Source organism: Papio anubis, chromosome 13 (genome assembly GCF_008728515.1).
Source record: "Papio anubis isolate 15944 chromosome 13, Panubis1.0, whole genome shotgun sequence".
Classification (NCBI taxonomy): domain Eukaryota; kingdom Metazoa; phylum Chordata; class Mammalia; order Primates; family Cercopithecidae; genus Papio; species Papio anubis.
Window position 1 is genome coordinate 74,818,466 of NC_044988.1, and position 26,229 is coordinate 74,844,694.

Consider the following 26,229-nt stretch of genomic DNA (forward strand, 5'->3'; position numbering starts at 1 on the left):
TATGGTGTATGTATAATCAACTGTAAAACTCTCGGTTTTCAGAAATGGTTGGTTATGCTAATTTACAACTAGCAGTATGTGAGAATTTGAGTTCCTTCAAATCCTTGTCAACACTTGGTATTTAAAAAAAATGTATGCCCTTCTAGTGGATGATATATTACATTGTGGTTTTCATTTTCATTTCCTTGATTACTAGTGCTGTTGAGTACCTTTTTATATATTTGTTGACTATTTGGGTATATTCTTTTGTGAACTGGCTATTCAGATCTTTTGCTTGTATTTCTATTAGGTTGTCTTCCTGTTTCTTATGGGTTAATTTGTAGGATCTTCTTCACTCTGGCTTTCCTTTTTCCTTATTGGTATCATTTGATAAAAGTTAATTTTGTTCAGTTTATCAATTTTTTCATTTACAGTTAGCACTTTTTGTGTTCTGTTTAAGAAATCAGTATGCACCCCCAAGGTCATGAAAATATTCTTGTCTTCTAAAAGCTTTACCTTGTACATTTAGATATAGACTGCATTTACAATGCAAGTACAATGTAGGATTGATGTTTTTGGTATGAAGTAAGGATCTAGATACGTTCTTTAATTCCCTGTGGATATCCAGTTATTCCAGGACCATTTACTGACAAGATCATAGTGCACTGTCATCTTTGTACAATATTAGATGACTGTCTTTATGTGCTATGCTGAATATATGTATGCACACCACATAGCAATTACATCCTATATAACTGCAGGTCTACTCAGTTTCAGGCTGAAAGGAAACATTTATGTTTCTCTGCACAAAATGAAACATGGTTTTGAATTTATTTATTTAAGCAAATGTTATTGCTTTTTCCAACTCTTAACCTTCTGCATTTTTTCATAGGTTAGGTTCCTGTGGGGAGTTCTGGGATCCAGTTAAAGTTACCATTACTTTGGCTAGAACTTTCCTTAAATTTGGGGGCTATCAAGATGGTATATTTCAAATGCAAACTTGGAATATTTTGCATGTATGTTCTTCTGTCATCACCCCAACTGTAACTTGTCAACTATAAGGAGAAAGTTTTCAGAGTATGAGTGGGTTGAAAATACAGTGCTTTTAAATCTCATTATCCATAATAATTATTCCAGATACTTTAATCTCTTAAGTTTAAAACAATGCTAATAACCAGGACACCTATTTTTATATTAAAAGTAAGTTATTAGTGACTAAAGTTATTGCTCATGGAAACATAAAGATATTAGAAGGGTTGTTTCTTTTTCCTTTTTTTTTTTTTAAACTTTGTACAAATCTCTGCCTTATTATGCATTTTTGGCTATTTTTCCAAACTGGTCCGTCAAGGATGAATTGTTTACCATGTGGAATGCAGAAAATTTTTTTCCAAGTCTTAGGTGTGCTTTTATAAAGAGTAGATTTACTTTTAATTTGAATCTATCTCATGTATGTATGTGCTGAGTTTATTGTTTTATATTCCAAATAATACTCTAATTATATTAGTGTCATAAGATACTGCAAGAAATTATTTTAAACTTGTTAAAAAAATTTTTCCTTCATTGAAGGCTTGCTTTTATTAACTACGTTAATGCCTGTTAAATGTTTTGTGTACAAGATTAATTTTTAAGTCAGTTTTATTGAATTTATAGTATGGTGCAGTTCTGTGGGTTTTAGCAAATGCCTACAGTTGTATAATCACCACCATAATCAAGATATAGAACATTTCCATCACCCTAGAAAATTCCTTTATGTTCTCTTATAGTGGACCCTTCCACACAACCAGCCCTAGCTATCAGTAACCAGTTCGTAGGCCCTATAGTTGTGCCTTTTCCAGAACATCATATATAAATAGAATTGTTTGGTATGTAGCCTTTTGATTCCGTACCATGCTGCATTTGAAATTCATCCATGTTGTTGTGGTGTCAGTGTTCTCCTCTTTTTCATTGCTGAGTAGTGTTTCATATATGTATGTGTCACAGTTTATTCATTCATTCACCAGTTGAAAGATACTTGGGTTTTTCCCAGTTTTGGGCAGTTATGAATAAAATCACTATAAACATTTACATACGGGATTTTCCCTTGTGTAAATACCTAAGAGCAGTAATACAGTTGCTGTATCACATTGAAAGTCTATGTTTAACTTCATAGGGAACTTCCAAAATGTTTTCCAAAGTGGCTGTACCATTTTTTGCCTTCCTATCAGTGATATGAGAATTGGTCATATCCTTGCCATTATTTGGTATCACCAGATTTTTGTTGTTGTTAAGCCATTTTAATAGGTGTGTAGTGGTATGTCATTGTGTTTTTATTTGTACTTTCCTAATGACAAATGATGTTTCATGTGCTTATTTGCCATTCATATAATTTATTTCAAGTATCTGTTAAAATTTTTTGCTTACTTTTAAGGACTTGTTTTCTTATTTTTTTATATTTTACTTTATTTTTAAGACAGGGTCGTGCTGTGTCACCCAGGCTAGAGTACAGTGGTGCGATCACAGCTCACTGCAGTCACAACTGCCTGGGCTCAAGTGATCCTCCCACCTTAGCCTGGGATTACAGGTGCCCACCACCACACCGGCTATTTAAAAAATGTTTCTTGTGCAGATGGAGTTTTGCCATGTTGCCCAGGCTGCTCTCGAAGTCCTGGGCTCAAATGATCTGCCAGCCTTGGCCCCACAAAGTCCTGGGATTGCAGGCATGAGCCACCGCACCTGGCCTGGTTTTCCTATTTTTAAGAGTTATTTGTACAGTTTGGATGTGAATCCTTTATCAGATATATGCTTTGCAAATACTTTCTCCTGGTTTATGGTTTGCATTTTCATTTTCTGAACATTTCAAAGAGAAGTTTTTCATTTTGACATGAAGTCCAATTTAGTAATGTTTTTCCCTATTATGGGTAATGCTTTGCCTAACTCAAGGTCACAAAGGTTTTATGTTTTCTTCTTGATTTCCCTTTGCATCTTCATGCTAGATATTTTGAGTAAATATTTTTCTAAATCATTTAAATAATTTCCAAAAAATAATATAGTAGTTTTATAATCAGAAAGTTGCTTTGTATTTTGGGAGTTATTATTACTGAGCCTGATAGTTTTGAAAATTTATAATGTTAATTATATAATTACAAATTTCACAGTTCTGTAGATTCTTTAGTACAATAATCTAGTTACTTAGTAGATACTGAACACTTAAGGATATAATTGAAGGTGATGATACTTAACTTCTGGAATTTCCCTTGCTTTAAGCTTGTGTCTATTATTAATTCATACCTGGTAGTTGATGATAGTGTCAATGATCCATATTTTCATATTTTAATTCTTTTGACTGTGTCCCAAATCTTATTTCTCACTCTATTGAATCATAGCTGCTCTGTTCACAAGCAAAGCAGTTTTAACTTTCACAAAGTCATTCACATTTATGATAAGTAATAGAACATGGGAAGTGCATCTGGATATTGGGATTTGTATTTTTGTCAGGAGTCCTTCTTAATTATAAAAGAGTTCTTACTGTTAACACAGTAGGGAATAAAACTGGATTTTACTGTTAATAGAGGGGTGTTAGATTTTTATAATATCAGGCCATATCTCATTATCAAAACCAAAAGCATAACTGGGAAGTAAGTTGGTGCTTTGTATGCTTCCCTTGGTTGTGAAAGTTAGCATCAGTAATGATAGGTAATATCTTTTGCCTAGATTAAGCCAATTAAGTTTCTCAATTTCTGCAGCCCTGAGTTCCCTCTCTTGGGTGCAACTTCAGTTGGTTCTGCTACCACCAAGACCTCCTCTGGCCTCTGTGGTTCTAAAATAATTCTGATTTAGTCTTTCCATTTCCCCTCAGCTGAAATATGGTGGTTATCTGTTTGAGAATGATTGATGTTCATATGTGTGACATTTTACCTTTGAAATAGAAATGTAAAAATCACTGAAGTTCTAATCTGATTTGAAATCTGACAGGTTTTTCTTGTCTTTTCTTAGGTATGGTGTGGTGGACTTTCTTTGAGTACTGGGATGCAGGTTCCAAGTGCTGTGAGAACCCTTCAGAAAAGTGAAAATGGAATGACTGGTTCGGCTAGTAGCCTGAACAATGTTGTTACTCAATAGTGTCTACTCAGAATACGTTTACCCTCCCTCTTGATTGGGTGGCCTTTTCTGTGCAGTTATTAATCACAGGAATTTGTGAGTAGTGAAAATCAGGTTTGCTGTGTTCTGCTTTGAGGCCTGGAATCTGTTATCATTAAACACCTAGTTCGAAGCATTTGCAGGAACATACTGTACAGTATCATAGAAGCAAGCAGATACCAAGCAAAAAACTGATGATTGAAGAGTAAATGGGGGAAAAGGCAGTGTTTAATTAACATAAAAACTCATTTTTGTATTTCTTGGATTACTTTGACTCTTCTAATGTTTAACTACATATAGTAACCCTAAGGCCTGGGGAGAAAAGCTTTTAAATCTTGCCTTCTTTCTTCTGTATTTTGTCTTTTTAAAATCTCATTACTATCTATTATTTAGTTCTAACACAGAAGCTTTAAAAATACATAGTCATCTAAGGTTTTCTAAAAATTGAAATCATATGTTGGGAATGATAAAAAGGTTTTCAAATGGTTTATTTTTCCTCTTTTATAAATAAGTTTTACAAAATTATCCTCTTTTGTTTATTGACTAGGTTGTATATAATTTTCTTTTTTCCAAAATACTGTGATAAGAAATTTCTAGACACAACAGCTTAAAATCACCCAAATTTCAGTTTTTTACCTAGTGCACTAACAATGGCAAGGGGGGTATTCTTTATATGTTGCCTTGTTTAACTACAGTTCTTTTCATTCCATCACTTTATGTGATGGGTAAGATTTTTAAAGCCTTATATTTTTTGATTTTGTTGTCTAGTTTAATCCTACCTTTAATAGTTGTGTTTGGTAAAATTCTCACTTGAATGTGGCACTGATAATAATTATGCTGATTTTTAACATCTCTAATAGGAATGAAAGTTTATTAAAGTTACATAGAAGACTGAAAAACATATATCACTTAATTTTTATCTAAGAAGGATAGGTTATAAAGGAGGTACCCAAATACTCAAATAATGTATATATTCTTTTTCATAACATATAGAATGCTTTAAGCAATTGTTTTGGAAAAAATCTGAGTATCTTTGACTTAATTGGCACATGAGTTTTTCAAGCAGCCATTCATTCAGAGGTTTGTTTACTCTCAGTCCTTTTGCTACATTCACTTTCTTTTTAAAGAAATGTTAATTATTACAAAAATTGACATAAATGTCTTTCCCAAACTTGGGGTAAAACCCATGGTTAAGTGGAACATAACTATTCTTAAAAAGTCAATTATAATTTGTAACTCACATCCTTTGAGCTAAACTAAGTTAAAATTACAGTATTTAATAATTTCTTGGGCATTTTTAAGAGGTCTGAATTTGTATTTTTCTTAATTTTTGAAACTTTTCATTTCTCTTGTTGACTTTTTTTCATTCTCATTTAAAATATATTGTGTTATGATAACCAACCTTCTTCCAAGGAGTGACCATTACGGCCTACATTTGAGTTGCTTTCCACATAAAGACCTGTGTAATAGTGTTAATAACAGCTCATTCTCTCTAAAAATTTACTGCTGATAGGATATTTTGTTCCCTTGATAAAACAAATGTAAATGAGGAATTGTATTTGAATTGGAATATTGTTTTTCCAGAGGACGTTCATATCTGCACTATTATCTGATGACATGTTGGTAACTTTAAAGACTGCAAGGCAGTTTAGAGAATGAGTAAGCCAATAGATAGTCTTTTGATTCTCCAAAGAAATATAATTTTGGTTTTTGTTCCTGAGAGAGAGTTTGAAAGAAATTTTCAGATGTTCTGTTCACTACAGAGGGCCTATTTCAGGATCTAAATAAATGGGAATTTATAATTCCCTTCATAGACTCAAACCTGAAAGCAGAAATTTTTAGTAGTTGAGTTGCTTTAAGTGAATTTTAGCAAATATGACACAGAAAAGGTCAGATGCTGTTGTATAAAATTTTTTATTACTGTGTCTTATATAATTCTTTCTTCTTATTAATTCAGTGCCTTTTTCCTCTAAGCATACTCTTGGTCCATGCCCCATGCAGTGTCAACTGATGTTTAAGCTACAGAGCATTGCTACAGTGGTGAGGGCCCTCTGTTGCAGGGGCATGGGGAAAAGCATATATGAATCAGGAGCTGGAGGAGTGTACATGATTCTCGTGTTCATGTCGTCATTTGAAACTCTTCACATAAAATTTTCTAATATTCATTTGGAAAACCTCTCCGCTGGAGAGGTTTCATCTCTGAGAGGTTTTGTAGTAATAGTGTAAGTTCAGTAAATCCAGAGTACAAATTCTCATCACATGTATTACTTGATATTAAATTTTGCAATTATTACTTCAAAATAAGAATCTGAGGATTTCTTCTTACTGGCCTTCTTAAAGGTCTCTAAAATTAAAGAACAAAATGTGTTTTTTTGTTTAAGATGTTTTTAGTTTATTTGTTGTTAAGTTAAACTGGAGAAAGCATCATCCTCATTTTCAAACTGAAAACTAATCAAATATAGTGCCTATTTAGTCTCAAAATAAGGTAACTATTAACTTGATTATAATATATAATATTCTCATTGACATTTGAATTTTAAAATGTTGAGCTCTTGCTCAATTTAATACATTGGAAAAAGTATTAAATCCTTTGAAACATCTTTTGTTGCTTATTTAGTTTTGGTTTCCACAGGTCAAACATGATTGCTTCCTATAAAAGAAATGCATGAGAGGTTGACTATAATGGATATATCACAGGTGTAAAACAGTTGTTTTATAAAAACATGCATTTAGTATGGATTTCTCTTTTAGCAACTGAATTCCAAACCAGTTTTATTAAGCTGGATGTAGAAATGAAGGAGCTGCCTTAAGCACTTTAGAAAAAGAATTTTTTTACAATTCATTTTGACTCTCATGGCTGACCATGTCACATTATGTCTTTAAATTTTGGTAAATATGTAGATACTAAGCATTAATAACTAATGCACTCAGAAATTTAATACACAGCAATTCTTTGAATGCTCCAGGTGTAGGTAAACTAATCGAAAGTATTAAGGACATGCCTGTCTATACATGGGTTTCATTGATGGCATCTGTATCATCTTGACAAATCGTGAACTGCTGCTGTATAACTAGACTTTGCATATTTACTCTGTTCTGCAAACAGTAATTTTTCCCTATGTTATGAAAAGAGACATATTGGCTTGCTTTAATTTACTTATTTATGAAATTAAAGCATGAATAATATGTGTAATTTGAATTTTTTGTGACTGATCCTTGGCAGTATAAATGATAAAAGTAAATGTAATGGAATCTTTTAATTAGGCTAAGATACACTATTTCATAACTTACGTAGAATGATTAATTTTTATCTATATACTTTGTCCATAAAATTATAATTGTTTATGTAATTTTATTGTTTCTTATGGAAACAATTGGAAAAGTATATGGAAAATGATTATTTCAAATAATATTTATTTAAAGAGGAAAGTGTAGACATCTTACTATAAAATATGTGATTCCAGGCTTAAGAACTAGATTATATTTTTAAAAAATTATTTTTTTAAAAATGTAATTTGTTTTTAAAAGATCAGTCTCCATTCATTGACTAATTGATACAGCAAATATTTGAGTGTTCTTATGGCAGTAAAAATGTGATTACTTTATATGTACATTAACCAAAACCAGTGAAGTTTGATGGACTGTGCGTATAGTTTTGCAGCTTTTGAGTAGTGTGACAGAGTTTGCCTCTTAAAAATGTTTTGCTAATAAGTCAGAAGTTTAAAATGTGTTGTAGTTTGCTAAAAAAAAAAATCAAATTAACTGCATATTAAATGGTTCACTTTTATATAGTCACATGTAATGGGTCTGAAAAAGTTTCTTCTTTGATTTTGTAGTTACTCTAGATACATTCTTTTAGGGAAGTGTATGGTCAACATAAATTTACTCAATATACAGATAACCACAAAGTTGTTATTTTTAACCAAAATATACATTTCATAATGTTGACACTGGAGTATTATAAGAGATCATGAATGTTTCCTTAATTATCACGGCAACATTACCTCACATTCAGTATAGTTTAGTTTTGTGTGTATCTTACAGTATGCATGTTCTGCAATTATTTGTGATCCTGATATGTCACATATAATAGCTTTGTTACCTGGAGTATTTGATTAACCGAAGCAGTCTAAGCATTTCGAATTAGTTGGAGTTTAAATGGATTACATTTGGTGTATGTTGTCTTCATTGAAAAGATATTGTTGGATATGCCATATCAAAGTTAGCATTGACTTATAAATAAATACCAGAATTTGCCAGAGTACACTTTTCTCTTCACATGACTCAATTATTAAATAAAAGAAGATTTGTTATTTCTGGGTCAATATAAGCTACTGACTTCTGATGCATAATCAATTAAGATATGTGAGTTTAAACTGGTATCTTTTCTTAGAGGTACCCATTCAATGTAAGCTGATCCATGGGAATGGACATGTAGAGGATTTCACAGTATGTAGAGCAGAAGGCAGGTGAATGTGTTTGCTTTGGCTTGGAACTTATTAAGTTTTGACTAGGGTTAAAATAAGTCAAATAGTAAGTGGTAAAACACATTTTTGTTAGTATTGGAACTTTTTGGAGAACATAAGGACTATGAGAATGCATAACTTTTTTTTTTTTTTTTTTAACATTTCCTTTATATCTAAGGTACCAAAGCACTGAGTCTAATTTACCTATTAAGGGAGACTCTTTAAAATCAACTTTATAACTAATTCATACTATAAGACAGATAATAGCTAAAATTTTGGAATAATTTATATTAAAAGCCACAAGTCTTAAAAATCCCTGGATATGATATAAAAAGGATCTTGGCTTCTTTTTTGAAGTATTTAAAATTAATCACCTTAGCTCTACCATATACTAGATCTGTGACCGCTACATAAATTGTTTATCATCTTTGGGTCTCTATTGCCTTATTTATAAAATAAGTGTAAGTTGTTCAGCCTACCTCACAGGGCTGTTGTGAGGAAATACAATGAAATGGAGTATATGAACTTGCTTCAGCAACAGCAAAGTGCTCTGTAAATGTAAAGTGTTCTTTTTAGCTAATAATGGATTTAAGTGTTTGGATAATTCTAGATGCATTTACTTTGATAAAGCGTGTGCTTAAAGTGGTATCACCAGTGATTTCAAACATGATTTTAAAAAAATCAAAGAAAACCCCAATTAAAATGCTCTTTAATATTCATTTAATTTGTGCATGACTTGTGGCCTTTTTATATTTTCTCAAGCCTATTACTCTAGAGCTGTAAAAGCTCTTTCACAGCATTGGTGTGTCAGTGTAGAATAGTGGCATAAATAAATGAATTAAGCTACATTTCCATGCAGGCATTTGCACTTTGAAGTTTGGGCTGCCCAGTGCCACATGCAAAGAGTGAATTTGGTCTAAACAGTTCTTTCCAAACAACCAAATGACTGGGCAGTTTGTTGTCACTGGATAAATGATATAAAATGTAACCACTGAACATTTGACAACTTTGTTGCATTGTCATTTTTTTAAAAAGATGAAGCATTTCAAAATCTTGTTAACCTGGATATCTCTTGGTATCTCTCCTGTCATACTTGTTTTGCTTTAAATTGGATTAAATGGTTTACAGGTTACCTGAATCTACAGATTTAGTATGTCTATTATCTGGACATAGTTTTGCTATGCAGTTGTGATAATAAAAATTCTAATTCCTCAGGTTTGGCCTTTAAGTTATGGCTGAAGACCTTTAATGAACTACAAATGATGTACTCAGTGCTGCACAATAGTGTTTTGAGAAGCACATGGCCTCATTTTCCTTAGAAACAAGACAAAGCCTTTTTAAAATTTTTTTTTTTCCACTTTAAAATAGGGTATTCAAAGTGGAGTAACTTGTATTTTGAAATGATTTTGTGTTCTGTATAGAATGTCCCAGTTAAGATTTTACAGAAGCACCTGGAATATCTCATTAAAAATTTAAAAACTCTTTTCCTGCTCTCTTTTGCTTCATTGTTTGATTTTATTAACTTTTATTTAAGTATAAATACAATATGCTGTTTAGGAAGAGAATATTAAAAAAGTCATAGTTCCTTTGCCTAAAAAGCTTAACATTTTAGAGCACTACTGTTCAACAGAATTTTATGCAATTATGAAAAGTTATTTGTGCAGTCCAATACAGTAGTGACTGGCCATAGGCAACTACTGAGCCCTTTATATGTGGCTACATAGAGTTGCATATTGCTAGTAGCCACTGTTTTGAACAGTGTACCTACAGATGGAAAATGAAACATGCTATGTAAGTAAGTATAATGTAACTTAAGAATTTGGTTTCTTTGGATCTTGCCACATGTTGGGTTACATTTTGGTAGATGGTAAGATAACTAAGAGTCAGAATCAGAACCTAAACCTTTTAAAAATTCTTTTTCTAACTTGAAAACAGTTTAGAAGAAAAAAAATCAGTGAGACTGGAGCTCCTATAACTAAGAAGTTATGTAAGAAGAATGAAAGGAGACTGGATAGTCTTGAGTCACAGGAAGAAGAATGGACTAAGATTGATTGAGAAACCACTGTAGAAGATGGAGAGTGAATGGGTGCAGCATTTCTGGAGAACAGTTTTAGCAATATTAAGATTTTTAAATGCACATACTCCTTAATTTCCTTTATAAGTATTTCTCTTACATATGTACTCACAAAAAAAGCCAATGTTAATTGCAGCATTACCATAGCTAATAGTAGCAACCTAGTTATTAATTGAAGACCTACAAATTTGGATGACCTTGGAGGTAAATTCCTTTTCCTTTTTTGATAGCAAGGTACAGAACTGGTTCAAAAGGCCTAAGTTGCCTCAGCAAAGGAATGTGATAACAATTTTTAAGGCTCCCTTTTCTAACTTGCTGCACCAGCAAACTACCATTATTAAGTAGTGATCTAGCTATTGCATATTCTGCACATTCCCCTCCCCAATAAATGTTATAAATATATAGACCATTATGACAATTGGCTTAATTAGAGCCTTTTCCTTGGTATACCAGTTCAGTTGTGCCTGGCTGGGAGTTCTGTGGCATAAGAGCTCAGGATATTATGTGCACTCTACTTTTCTGTCCAAGCTTTTCCTTATACACTTACACTGCATGGTATTTGTATTTATTTATTTATTTTTGCACAAGGTCAGCACAACAGCAGATGGTTAGATTGTGATATTTCCATGTGATCCTACACAGCTGTTAAAGGATATGCTGTTAATGGAAGTGCGTTCATGATATGATTAAACAGAAAAAAGTCATCCAGCAATATATAGAGTACGATATAGAGTACAATATATAGATTTGTATATATAGAGTACAATACATAGAGTACGATATGCATACACGCACCGGTGTGTGCATGCACTTATACTTGGGTAAGAGGGGACCCTGACCTGATACCCACACACTCTTGCTATGCTTCTCTTCGTGGGATGAAAAATTAAGGAGCCAAGGGATTATGCCTACTTGGAATGCATGTTTCTTTACCCACTTCTATACTACGTTATTGAAACAGTCTTTCATTGTCTGAGATAACACGTGGAGTTCTTGTCCTACCTCCAAGACGATTATGGAGCACGGACAGAGGTGAGGTTAGAGCGAAAGGGTGAAAGAAGAAAGCTCTCTGCCAGCAGAGAGGGGATCCCGAATGGTCATACCTACCATGAGCCTGGGGTCCAGGGTTTTTATGGACAAAGGGGAAGGAATGTGCTTATTCCGTGGGCTGTCTTGGAGAATGCGTGACGGCTTGGCCCGGGGCCAGTCAGGAGGTGAAATGATGATTCATAGATGCTGCTTAGCTTGGCCCAGGACCTATCAGAAGCTGAAGTGAAAGTTTGGCCGAGGACCAATTGGGCTAAGGTGGACATCGCAGCTGGACTAATAGTCCTAACAAAGGAAAGTAGAGCGCCCACCGGAACCTATCAGAGCCCACTGTGCCCGTGCCTACAAAAGGAGAAGAAACTTTTCCTGGGAACCTGCTGACTATACAAAGGACAAAGGCATTTCTATGCCAGGCCTTGTTCCCTTATCTGAGTGAGCTGGAGGTTTGTGTAAGTTTTTATCCAAATGGGCCGTAGGTTTTTCCATCTGTGCAGTCGTGGGCATGTCTCCAGGCACAACATCCTGTGCTAGTTCCCTTATTGGTGCCTGCAGCTTTTTTCCCAGGCTGCTTTTTATGTTATCCGGGATGAGGCACTGACCCATGGGCCAGGGGCTCTCCAGGACCCTTCTCTTGTTACCTACCTAAGGCAAGCTAACTAACAGGATCCCCACACTCTCGCTGTGTCTCTGTCTGTGGGATGAAAAATTGAAGAGCCAAGGGATGCCTACTTGGAATCCATGTTCCTTTACCCACAGAATTCTATACTATGTTATCAGCCAGGACCCCAGAATTCCTTGCCTCATCAGCCTGAAGCTTGCCCCCAGGATATGTGCAGCCCTTTTGTCCAAGTCCATCCTGACAAAAGACTACTACAGATGTATATACCCCGATGGCTGGCAGTTTGTGGGAAGTACAGATGAAGCTTGGATGTGCAGACTGAGTTGTCCACATGCATGCCTGATAGGCCCCTCTGGCAGGCTTAAGCTAGAAGTAAAAAGAGACCCAGGGGATCAGGGAAGGGCAGGCCAACCCTAATGTCACTTTCTAGTACACGTCTGAAGAATCTGTGAATTGCATATTTGAACGTAGATTTCTGTTTCTTGAGAAGAAATACGTGTTAAAGTAGAAGAGTATAACATTTTATTTGTTGGTTAAGGCTCAGCTATTTAGACACTGAAAATGTGTCAGGGTTGGCTTTCATTTGTATTCTTGGCCCAGACCCTACAAATGTTAGGAGTGGGCCAGGATCCTTGCTTGTGTGCACAGCTGAGAGGTTTATAGAACATGAATATTTACTTGTAAGAGAGGCTGTTTTTATGCATCCTTGTACCCCCCATCTTTCAACTGTATTTGCTAACCAGGTTAAAGCATACTGACTGACGTTTGCCATGAGCTGAGGGCTCACATCTGACCTTTCAGTATGCTTGATAAGTAACACTGCTACCCATTGAGTTGTATATTTACAATATTTACAACTATATATATATATATATACAATATATACAACAATATTTACAATATTTACAACTCAGTTATGTTTGTTCCGAAACCTGCTTATGCAGGTGGTAGTCACTGTTGTAGTCATATAAGTATGTAAACCAATTATATAAATATATAAACCAATATAAATATGAAATGAGTATGAAAAGATACTTATAAGTAGGGGAACCATTAGAGATGAAGAGTTTAAAAAGTTGCCAAATTAGTTGTGGCCAAAATAATTGTGAGTGATAGGGGAAGATCTGTTTTTAAAAAATTCCAGGACTTCAAATTCATATTCCTTCACTTGTATCTTTAAGTTCCTGGTCCATTTTACAGAAACAGAAACTAGAAATGATGGATGATGCATTATTTCTATGGTGTTCTAAGAAAAACAAGTGAGATACTCTAATCAGTTGGTCCATACTTAAAACGAACTTAGTTCAAATCAGAAGATTGGCCATTGTAATCCTCTACTGAAACTGCCTTTTTAAAAAGGTTTATTCAGAACTAGATTTGTTATACACTTGAAAAATATTTACTTCTAAGAACCTGATAATTTTTCCCTTTTCCTGTTACTTTTAATTATAATTTCCAAATATACAGAAAAGTAGAAAGCCAGTGCTTTGTGCTCATCACCTAATCAATTGTGAACATTTTGCCATGTTTGTGCCATCTATTTTGTTTTAAAATGTCACCTGTAAGTATGCTATATGCATCAATGATGGTTTTTTTAAAAAGAGCCACATTCTGTTAACATTCTTAGCAAAATTAACAGTAATTCTGTACTATTATCTAATGGATCAGTCCATACTAAAATTTCAGTTGTCTCAAAAATAGCTTTTTACAGTTAACTTGTTCAAATCAGGATCCAGACAGGGTCCACACATTGTACTTCTTTATATCTCTTAAATCTTTGATTTTGTAGTAGTTCCCTCTGCTTTTAAATGCCATTGATTAAAAAACTGAGAAATTTGTCTTGTAGAATGTCTCGTTTTCTGAATTTAGCTAGTTGCTTCTCTATATCCTGTGTTAGATCGAGAGTCTGAGTAAATGCAGGTTCAATTTTTAGGCAAGAATCCTTCACAGGTGTGGCTGTGTACTTTCTGTCACATCAGGAAGTACATAATCTATGCTTTTCCCAAACTCAGTGAGATGAAGATGAGTGGGTTCAGGTGGTGCCAGTCTATTATTAAAGTTCCCCATCAACCTTTCACCTTAATTTTATCTATTGATGTTGCCCTTTCTATTATTTTATTAGGAGTTGCAAAATCGTGATTGTTTTATCATTCTCCATTTATTAGCTGGAATTCTTACAAGTATTTTGGTTACACTGCAATTCAGTTCGTACAAGAAGGGCAGGATAAATGCTTGATGTTTTCCCTTTATCAAGTTTTAGAATATTTAATCTTCAACCTGGCAACTTTCAATCACGACTGAATTTTATTTTTTAAGGAGTCATTATAAACTCAGGAATTTTTATATTTGATGTGTTTCAATCCATAGCAGGTATGTGATGCTCATTTTTTCCCATGTCCCATCACATTAGCACCTGTGTTAATGATGCCATTAAGCTTTGATAACTTCCTTCGTCTTGGTGTAACCTTCCACTTTTTTTTTATTAACCTACTGAGTACCTACCAGTTCTAAGTGCGTTGGATAAGAGGACTTCTACAGTAAGCTTGTATGTACGTAGGAAATTTCTGGAAGGAAAAACAAAAAGTTGGTAAAAGTGATAACCTCTATGAAGTGAGGAAGACTTTTTCATCCTTTTCTTTCTGTATTGATAGAATTAAAAACAAAGCTTAGAAAACACATATATGATAGGGGTATTTTCCATTTTGTAGAAATAAATTATAATTACGGTAACTGGTTTAGTGATTTATGGTTTTCAAAAATTTATAACAAGATTAATATCTGAGACTTAACAATCTTTTGGATTACACCGTTAAAGAACCAAGGTGGGAGGATCGCTTGAGGCCAGGAGTTCGAGACCAGCCTTGGCAAGATGGTGAGGACGCTCCCTTCCCCCCCGCCCCGCTTCGCTAGCCCCCAAAGTCTCTACAAAAAAAGAAAAGAAAAAAGTTAAAGAATCAAGTCCAAAATTGTATCCAGCCTTAAACTGGAGGGCAACAGGCCGCTGGATCTTTAATGTCATAACGGCATCTCAACTTCATAAGCAATAGTGAACGCAGCTGCTAGTTCCCACTCTATCCCCTATCTCTACTAATTGTATCCAAACCAACTTCAGGGAGTTATGCTGAATCCCTCTAGCAAAGCACACGCACTAAAAAATCACTCGTTTATCATAAGTTCACATTTAATGGGCTTGGAAAACAGCTCAGCTGCTGCTGCCTCCAGTTCATCGTCCGCTTTCGAAAGCGTTTGAGAACTTAAACTCTCAGACTGCCTCAGTGCGCTGCTGTAGTTGTTAATTAGGCAAGAGATAAAAGAGGGCTTTGGCTAAGTGGCTAGATTATAAAAGCGAGGAACCGCTAGGACTCAGTGAACTTCTGGCTGTGAGGATGCGACAAGAGTCATAGTAACGCCAAGGCTGTTGCTGGACCGCAGGAACCACCCAGCAGGAACCAAGCGAGCCTCCGCGGCTCAGCACTTGACGGCCGCTTTTGCAGCGGTTGCTGTGAGTGCCGTAAAGCGGAGCGGCTGCAGGTGCTGTTGAGTGAGGTAAGGTATGGGAGGCTCAGCTCGGTAGCCGGGGATGGTTGAGCGCCTTCAGACAGGTACGGCTGGTGGCCCAGGTGCCCTTACCGGGCATCCTCCAGCATTCTGGGCACCTGCCTACCCCTTGGTGGGGAGGCTGGCCACAGGCTGAGCGCGCTCCAGGCTGGGTACTCCTCAGTCAGTCCACGAGCATCGCGTGGCAGACTTCCACTTGGCCAGTCCTTCCCACGCTTCTGGGCGTGTCATCAGGTAAAATCTTCATCCTGGGACAGGTGAATGTTTGGAGGACGATCGAGACTCTTGTAGTAGCCGGGTTAGGGTAGTGACCCCTGACCTCAGGTGATCTGCCCGCCTTGGCCTCACACAGTGCTGGGATTACAGGCGTGAGCCACCGCGCCCGGCCTACAATTTACAATTTCTCAGTTAACATGAGGTAAGCCACATTTCTCTTGGCTTCAGTTTTCTCAGATGTGGAAAAAAAACAAAAACAAAAACAAAAAACCAACCTAGATGATACATCAGATTCTTTATGCTTTTGAAGATAGCACGTTTCCAGTAAGTAAAAATCACTCTGTGAACAAATATAAAAGTGAATGATAGAGTAGTATATTAGAAATTGGGCAGATGGAAGCTAAGTAGAAAAGGCTGTGTTTGAGCTAGACTCTGAGGATGAATAGGGTTTGAACGATTGGAAACCATCCCTGTTGGGCCATGGACAAAGATATCAAATGCAGGAATAAGCATTTATATTTTAGCGATTCTATTTGTGGACATATGTTTAGTGAGGGTAGAGGATTTGGGAAGGCTGGCATTGAATGATGAAAGAACTGTAAGTGGAAAGGAAGTGCAGGGTGTTCTGACAAGGAAGAAAAAAGGAACCGGGGAAATGCCGAAAGAATAATACACAGGACTTGATTTCTTGGGTCTGGGTGATGATATTTTTAACCTGGGTTTCTAAAAAAAGTTTAAGTGCTGTTGGCAAAAATGGGAATGCTGTTGAATTCCAGCATGCAATAGTGTACTGGGAATAAAGTGATTTAGATCGTAGAGTGCTGATGTTGCCAATAACTAGCCTCTTGGCTGTCCTTTAATTCTTCTAGAGCCTGTTCTCCATAAGGTGATGTTGGGCCAGCTGATCTCTCTTGTCTAAATCCTGTACAACTAGAGACTGTGAGGATGGAGAGCTAGTTACTTGCTTCTGGATGGGGAGAGGAAAATAGCTGACAGAGAATAAAATTGTTAATTTGGGGCCGGACGCGGTGGCTGACGACGCCTATAATCCCAGCGCTTTGGGAGGCTGAGGCGGGTGGATCACCTGAGGCCAGGAGTTCGAGACCAGCCTGGCCAACATGGTGAAACCCTGTCTCTACTAAAAATACAACAAATTAGCCTGGCTTGATGGCAGGCGCCTGTAATCCCAGCTACTTCTGAGGCTGAGGCAGGAGAATTGCTTGAACTCGGGAGGCAGAGGTTGCAGGGAGCCAAGATCAGGCCACTGCACTCCAGCCTGGGCAACAAGAGTGAAACTGTGTCTCAAAAAAGAAAAAAAATTGTTAATTTTGAACATGTTAAATTTGAGGTGAGGTTCAGGAAATAGAATTGAAAATATATGCAGATAGAGCGCGTAGATTGTAATTTAAATAGTGTTTTCTCTCACAGGTGGTAGTTAAAATCTTGAGCATGGATTTGCTTTCAGGGAGAGATTGTGGAGAGAGTAACTCTAGGCTATTCCCATAGACAGGAGGTTGTAGAAATTATTGAGGAGGCATGTGGATCTCAGAGGTAAGAGCAAGGAAGGAGTTCTTTTTTAAAAAAGTTACATATAGTTGTAGATTCTCAGGGGCCCAGTGTTGTTATTAAACTAATTTAACAGCATTTACAGCAAATAATAAGCACCTACTTCTGGGAATTCTGGCAGAAAATAAATAATGCAAATAGATATAATCTCCACTGCCTAATTGCCTACCCAGAAGTGATATCATTTACATATTTATTTATTCAACAAATACTTATGTTTCAAGCACTGCTGGTTCTAGGGATATAACGATGAGCAAGGTAGACATTGTTCTTATCCTCCCAGCACATAAAGCCCTTAGTATCCACATCAGTGCTTTTCAGATTTTAATGTACATATGAATCATCTGAGGATTTTATTAAAACATAGATTATGAATCAGTAGGTGGGTGCTGAAAATTCTGTATTTCTAACAAGTTCCAATGTGATACGGATGTTCTTTGGACCATACTTTTAAGTGACAAGAATCTAGATCCTGTTTAGCAAATATGGCTGTTATTAAGCCACTACCACTACCCCTACCCATCATCTGTTTCTCTTAGGATAAAAGCATTTTACTCCTTATGAAAATAATATATGCTCATACAAATATTAGAACAATGTAGAAAAGTATAAAGAACCGTGTAAAAATCACTCCTAATTCTTCCTACCCAGAGATAACCATTATTAATATTTTTGGGAACATTCATCCAGATTTTATGTACATACATTCACAATTTAAGTGTTGCACTAAGTACATTATACACTCTAAGCCCTGGGTTTGATTCTGTTTGCTGTGTGGTTTTATTAAGATAAATACCCAAGTGTCCAGAACCAAGCAATTAAGTACCTGCATTCTTGAGGGAGTCACTTAAAAATAACTTGGGGGCCAGGTGCAATGGCTCACGCCTGTAATCCCAGCACTTTGGGAGGCCGAGGCAGGTGGATTACGAGGTCAAGAGATCGAGACCATCCTGGCTAACATGGTGAAACCGTGTCTCTACTAAAAATACAAAAATTAGCATGGTGGCAGGCACCTGTAGTCCCAGCTACTCAGGAGGCTGAGGCAGGAGAATCACTTGAACTTGGGAGGCTGAGGTTACCAGGAGCCAAGATTGCGCCACTGTACTCCAGCCTGGCAACAGAGCAAGACTCCATCTCAAAAACAACAAAACAAACCAAAAAAATACCTTGGGAGCCAGACAGTGTCTCATGCCTATAATCATTCCAGGTGCCCAAGAGGCTAAGGTGGGAGGATTGCTTCTGCTTAGCAGTTTGAGGCAGCAGTGAGCTATGATTATGACACTGCACTCCAGCCTGGGTGACAGAGCAAGACCCCATTTCTTAAAAAAATTCTTCTTACTCCAAAAATGGGGAGACATTAACATAATTACATGTGGGCTCTAGTAAATGAATATTTGTCATTTTATTTTGTCTGAGAGAAGAATTTTTAAAGTTTTTTAAAAACAGTAGTTTTTTCTTATTACAAAATCAATTGATGTTCATGTAAGATAAATAAGGAAAAACTAAAAGCACCTACACTCCTCCCAACCCAAAGACAATCCTTGCTGTCTTCACCTCCCTTCTTGCTAACCTGTCTTATCTAGATCTTTCATTTCAGCTACTCTCTTTCCAAAACCCTCTTACACCACAGTCATTCAGAAAGGAGTCACTATGTATTTAGGATTTTTCTGGAGCATCTACTGGAGAGACTAAATTTCGTTAGCTTTTTATCTTCAAGTGTCAACATGTTTAGGTAGAGGTTATATTGCAAAGGATTAAGTGCATGAATGGTAAGCAGGTAAAGAAATTTCTTAACCCTTTGCAGTCTAATGTTTACTTCCAAGCTGCTGACAGTTGTGATAAGTTAGCAATGAAAGGAAAAGAAATGGACAATAAGAAAGACTAACAGTATTTAGGGAAGATTTGATAGTAGTTGTTGCTACTGGGATATTTTTGGCTTTTGAGAACAGCTGAAAAACATTGATTTTTTTGTTTTGGTCTTACCTCTGAATACATTTTCAGAGGCATTTTCTCTTTATGCCTGCCAATCTGCTACCTCATCTCTCTTACTATGACTTTTCCTAATTACACTACTATCTTCCCTCTGTAGTTCAGCCTCCCGTTTTGTTTTGTTTTGTTCAGGGCATATTTGAATGTCAGTTCTGTTGTAATCAATTGCCTGTAATCAGTTGCCTTCCTGTCTACTGCACAAACGAAACCAGTTCACTGAGCCCATGGTATTACAGTAAAGAAAGAGCTTAATTAACAATGATGCTGGCCGTGCAAAGAAGTTATTACTCAAATCAGTCTCCCCAAAGACTTGGTGGTTAGTTTTTCAAGGATAGTTTTTAGTTTGGTGGGCAGGGGACTAGGGAATGAGGGCTGCTGGTTGGCTGGGGATGCGATCATGAGGGTATGAAAAATGGTCCTTGTGTACTGAGTCCACCTCTGAGTAGGGAGCCACATGACTGGTTGGGTCGTGAGTCACTAGTTCATCTCTAGGTAGGGTCAGTGGGTCCAGAATGCAAAGGTCTGAAAAATATCTCAAAAGACCAATCTTAGGTTTTAGCCAGGGAAATTATAAATCCTGTGTCCTCTGGAAAAAAGACTGGTTGTCATTTAACTACATTTTACCAGAATTCAGGTCCCTCTCATAATCCTAATCTTATAGTCTTTCATTAGTTTTACAAAGGCAGTTTAGTTTTGGAAAAGGTTACTATCATCCTTGCTTTAGGTTAAACTGTAAACTAAATTCGTCTCAAAGTTAGCTTGGCCTGTACCCAGAAATGACCAAGGACAGATTGGAGGTTAGAAACAAGATGGAATCAACTATGTCGGATTTCTCTTAGCTGTCATAATTTTGCGAAGGCAGTTTCACTCTCTGATTCATATCATCCATGCCTCTGTCTTACTCCCCGATATCCCCAAATATGTCGGGGAGCCCACAGCATAAGGATATGGCTAGGCTAGCACATACCATCTTATGAACCTAAGTTAGGTGTCAGGGCAGGTTTTTGATTCCACTTCCCCCCACTCCTGCCTTCTGGATCATCTGTCTTGATATATCATTCATTCATTCAGACATTCATTCAAACAGACCCCTACCTAGGTGATTCTCAAAAGAGGGGTCTGGGGCTGGAGGAGGTGTCAGGGTAAAGCAGTTACCAAAAGTCTTTCATAGTAATACCTTCAAAGTACAGATGCAAATGTAAAAGGAAAGTTGAAGAATATGCAGTGCTGCTCTTCACTGTAGAAAGAGCCTGAGAATTATCGTGAACTCCTCATCCTGTACCTTTTTTCATCACAGTTGTGTATGGGTTTTATCTACTACTAGTTTTTTCCAAGCCTTTTCACATCTTGATACATAGTAAATTTGACCAAAAAAAGATGAAAGTTAAAAGAATGTGTTCTTGGCTGGAGGTGACCTACTCTTGGGGTCTAGCTGCCCCAAAGACTGAGAGGATTGTTAACTCTGACACCTGTAACCCATTCGTGGTTTAATGGTAAGCAGATCTACCCATTTCTTTCTTCTTCATTGCCAGATCTCAGTTCATGCATTAGTTATGCCCTGCTTCCACATCATCTAAGAATAATTCTGTGTCATAATATACCATACTTACATATTAACCTTCTCATATTTGCATTAGAACTTTAAAATAGTTGGGCTACTTAAACTTCATAACACCTCTCATTACATCTTTTTTTTTTTCCTGAAAACATTTGCCATTTCTCTCCCAACCCCCACTTCATTTTAATTTACTATCTCTGCAGTACTTTTTGTTTTCTTTTCCATTAGAGATGATATTCTGTCTTCTTTAGGAAACTTTACGTAAGTGTAAGTAAGGAAATGAATGCTATCCTCCCTAGTGTTTTTATTATGATAGCTAAAATGTAACACATAAAAAGAAGTACATATAGAAATAATATTTTTGTTTCAGTTCTATACCATATCTCTCCATAGGTTATTTTTAATATTTTTAGGCATTTATTTTTTGAAGGTTGGAACCAGGCATGAGAGTTTAAGGGCCTTTAAACTCTTTTAAAAATCTTTTTTTAATATTTCAAATTCTGTTTTATTGTAAAAGTTCTTGCAGAACAGAAAACTTGTATTTAAATAGGTTTCTGTTCTCTTGAGCATTGTGCAGTGTATTTTTAGTATACTTAGCATACTTACTATTACTTGATGTTAATTCAGCCAGTTTTAGGCTGGGTGAGGGAGACGATTCATATACACTAATAGCTATAATGCAAACTAGAAACTAGTAAAAGCCTCAGGGTAAGTTGCCTCTCCTTGTGCTTCCATCGTAACCCATGCTTATTCTTTCATTGCAACTACACTGTATTGTTATCGCCTCTATATTTATCTCTGAGAGAGTCCATCATAAACTAGAACAGTGGTTCTTAATTGATGTGGGGTTGGTAAGGAATGGGGCTTGTGCATTTTAGAAAAAATCTTCTCATATTCTTTTTCAGGTATATCACTCTCTCCACCACTATCACTACTGCCCTTCTTCTTTTGAAAACTCCTGTACTCACCTGTAAGCTCTTCGAAGTTAGAGAACTGTATCTTATTTGTCATTTTATCTCTAGGGCTTAGCATTGTTTTTTTTTTTGGCATCTGTGCCCATTAAGGTAGACAGTAACTATTTATTTCTTGCAGGAAGGTAAAAGTAGATTAGAGGTGGAGGGAGCACTTCTAACCTGGAAGAGTATTGAAGACTTCATTGAAGAAGTGTCATTTGAGAGGATCTATGGAAAGAAAGGTAAACTAGTTTTATGGAAGTAAATGAGAGCATTGCAGACAAGACATAATGGGCAAAAACACAGAGGCAGGAAAGTGTAGGATGTATTCCAGGAATACTCATGCAAAAACCATGGACTATGTGAAGTATGAGAAAGCTTATAGTAAGTTTGTCTGTATTCAGTCAGATTGTGAATACCCCTTAATACCATTATATGCAATTTGAACTATTTGTAGGTGGTAGGGAACTATTGAAAATTTCTGAATGTGGTGTTACTTGATTTATCTGTCAGCAACTTGATACATCTGTCAGTGTATAGGTAAGATTGTGGATAAAGAGAAAGTGGAGTCAGGGACATCAGTTAAAATTAGGACATTAGGTACAATTAGAGTTTAGAATGACAGTGAAGAAGGAAAGAGTTGATGCAAGAAGTATTTTAAAGGTAAAATTGACATACTATGGTTTCTCTTTTTTAAGTATCACATTATTTTTAAGTGGTTCCTGAATATTCCTAATGAAGAGGTAGTGCTAGTAAAAAGGAACATTTTGATAGGCGAATCTTTCTCTTTTGCAACTGAATTGCCTTGGCATTTATAGAAAATAAATAATGAAGTAAAGTTAATTGGATGTCATCTTGATAATAAAAATATAGTTAAGTTTTTGATGGTATATTTTAGAGGTTTATTTTATGGAAGAATTAGTTGTAAACTAGAGAAGAAAGAACAAGCTACTAATTTAGATTTTATGCCTGTAGTAGCTTATATAGGCCTATTATGTGTTCTTTCCCATTTATTAATTTGGGCTTAGAAGAAGCTGAGTGATGGCCTACTCTGAATGCCACTTTAGATTTCACTAGGAATCAGCATACAATACATTAATGCACTATTTAATACAAGTACAAGAACTTGAGTTGAAATCTTGAAAATGAAGGGTAGTCTCCTTGTTAATCTTGTGAGCTGCCCTTATCAGAGTATAGGTTGAGCATCCCAAATCTGAAAATTCAAAATCTGAAATGCTCCAAAATCTGCAACTTTTGTGTGCTGATATGATGCTGAAAGGAATGTTCATTTCAGATTTTTGGATTTGGGATGTTCAACTGGTAGTGTAATCCAAATATTCTGGAATCCTAAAAAGTCCAAAATACTTTTGGTCCCAAGTATTTTGGATAAGGAATACTAAACCTCTATTTGATAATTGTATTTCCATGGGTTTTAACTGAGTATAAAAACTAATACCATCATCAATGTTGATTGATACTGTTTTCACAGTTTTGGGAGATAGAAAATAATTATGATTTATTAGGTTATCTTTGCTTAATATACATTATCTATTGATCAGGTGCATTGTTCACATCACTATTGGTGTTATTTCTCTTAAGTAGTTTGTTGACTTTATATATATTTTATAGTATTTGCTTTATATAGGCATCAGCTCTGGAAGCTCATTTGGATTGTTTTAAAACCCCAAACCAAGACTTGATTTTAAGATGGTAAAGACATTTGTCTTCTCTCTGAAATTACCATGAAGCAACAAGGAAAATGAGAGAAAGAGATGTAATTACATCTTTGCTGAGACTGGAAGATCTGTAACTCCAAATTGAAATATTTGAGAAATGGCAGCCACATGTAAGCAGGAAGAGCTTAAAAGAGAATGCTGGTAGAAAGAGATCTCAGATAGAGCTGGCAGAGCAAAGAGTCATCTTCTGTTTACAGTGGGATGGGGAGTCATAGAAAGGCAATGGGAATTTCCTCGGATTGTTTGGCAACATGAACTAGCAAGGAAGGAAGAGTGCATGAGGAAGCGCACAGATACCCTGTCTTTGCAGTAAGCACTGTCTTGCTGAGGCAAAGTAGAAGAGAGATAGTGAGTGGCTCTTTGCTGCCTGTCTCTGACATCTGGAAGAAGTAATGTTTAAATGCTTTTCCCACGTGTTCTCGTACACATTCTCTGCCTTTCTCACATATACACATGTAGAAAATACTCTGTCAGAAAGAGTTTTCTTGTATACCAGAGACCACCCTCTAGTCTAGAATATACCCTTACTTCTTTCTTCCATAGTTAAGGAGTAAATTATATTCCCATTTAGAAAAGTAGGTGAGGAGGCCGAGGCTGGTGGATTGCTTGAGGTCAGGAGTTCCAGACCAGCCTGACCAACATAGCAAAACTCCTTCTGTACTAAAAATACAAAAATTAGCTGGGAGTGCTGGCAGGCACCTGTAATCCCAGTTACTCGGGAGGCTGAGACAGGAGAATTGCTTGAACCCGGGAGGCGAAGGTTGCAGTGAACTGAGATCGTGCCGTTGCACTCCATCCAGCCTGAGTGACAGAGAGAGACTCCATCTCAAAAAAAAGGCTTAATTGTAGTTCTGAAATTAGAGAATTCAATGTTATAACAGAAAAAATATTTAAGAAAACCTTCTGCAAAGTAAAGAAATCTTTAGGTCAGTCTCAGTAGTAGCTCGCACCTGTAATTCCAGCACTTTGGGAGGCTGAGGCAGGAGGTTCTCTTAAGGATGAGAGTTTTAAGGACAGCTCAGGCAAAGCAAGACCCCGTCTTTACAAATAAATTTTTAAAAAGTTAGCTGGGCATGGTGGCACATACTTTTACTTCTGGCTACTCAGGAGACTGAGATAGGAAGATCACGTAAGCCTGGGAGTTTCTGGTTACAATGAGCTATGATTGCACCATTATACTTCAGCCTGGATGACAAAGTGAGACCCTGTCTCAAAAAAAAATCTTTATTCCACAGATTGAAAGGAAACACGTTGAATGAGGAAAAACTAATATACAGTCATTAACATCCTTGTATAACCTAGTTTTTAAAAAATTGGATTTCAAAGGTAAGGAATGCATTCTTTGCTCATCCCAATAAAAAGATTAAATTACTTACGGGGGATTGGTTTGGGAAATCAGATACTGTCAAGGGAATATTTAGCACTACAGGACAATGGTACAAAGTGTGTAAGTCATTGGGGAAAGACAGTGTAACCTCGCAGCCAGATTGACAACTATTTTTGAACAAGGCAAAAGCTCAAGGTAAGTGGTACCTCTAAGTTCTTTTTGATAAACTGCAAGAAGATGAATATCAGTCATCCAACAGATGAACAGAGATGATATAGCAAATGGATTGGCAGGGAACATTGTAGGAATAAGACCAAAATAACTATGAGATTTATAGTTATGGAATACAATAGAACTGTAACAAGTAGAAATAACTAATAGAAGTTGAGATTGAAAGGGGAGAGAAGACAGAATGTAGTATAAATTTCTTCTTATTTTATAGCTGGAGAACAAAAGACATATAAACCTTAGATATCAAACGTAATAGAGGTGTCAGTATATTTGAAGGATTGAAGGAATAAATGTAAGCACTTGAAAAACTAAATGTATTTAACCAAAATCAAACTGGTGACAAGGTAGGAAGAAGTAGTACTGTATTAAATTTCTTATCCTAAAGGAATAATCAGAGATGAGACCTAAGATGAAAGAACAAAATGTTTATTGTGGCATTGTTTACAGTTGAAAAACTGAAAACATACATGGAGTGTTAATAAAAACTGACCACATCCGCATCTGAGATCACACACAAACTCGAAAAGCAACAAAGAGCTGTCTTACAGGCTGTGTTCCTTGATGAAAAATTTTCTCAGTTTCTCCTTTGGAAGTGGTTCTCAGCATTGTCAGCAGCATCAGCATCATTTGGGAACTTGTCAGAAATGCAAATTCTGAGGTCTCATACCAGTTTTTCTTAATCAGAAACTGGAGGAAAAAAAAGCACCTCTCAAACTTTGTTGCTCAGTTTTTATAAATATCCTATTTATGTTTTCAGTTATTTGCTGTTATAAAAAAAAGCGATGATAAACATT

General features: G+C 36.1%; 2 protein-coding genes across 12 annotated transcripts in view; both read left to right on the top strand.

Annotated features, from left to right (window-relative positions):
• FSD1L (fibronectin type III and SPRY domain containing 1 like) overlaps positions 1 to 10,045 on the top strand; it is a 96,105-nt gene extending 86,060 nt beyond the window's left edge. For all 7 annotated transcript variants that reach the window (XM_017949667.3, XM_017949671.3, XM_009188370.4 and 4 more), the window contains one exon: positions 3,952 to 10,045. In XM_017949667.3, coding sequence (XP_017805156.1) covers positions 3,952 to 4,077 — 126 coding nt within the window. In that variant the 3' untranslated portion in view covers positions 4,078 to 10,045. The remainder of the gene's footprint in view (positions 1 to 3,951) is intronic.
• Positions 10,046 to 15,782: 5,737 nt separating this feature from the next.
• The window catches only part of FKTN (fukutin), a 64,729-nt gene continuing 54,282 nt past the window's right edge, over positions 15,783 to 26,229 (top strand). For all 5 annotated transcript variants that reach the window (XM_031654377.1, XM_031654376.1, XM_031654379.1 and 2 more), the window contains exons 1-3: positions 15,783 to 15,847; positions 22,281 to 22,383; positions 25,113 to 25,203. The gene's annotated coding sequence lies outside the window, so the exon portion shown is untranslated. The remainder of the gene's footprint in view (positions 15,848 to 22,280; positions 22,384 to 25,112; positions 25,204 to 26,229) is intronic.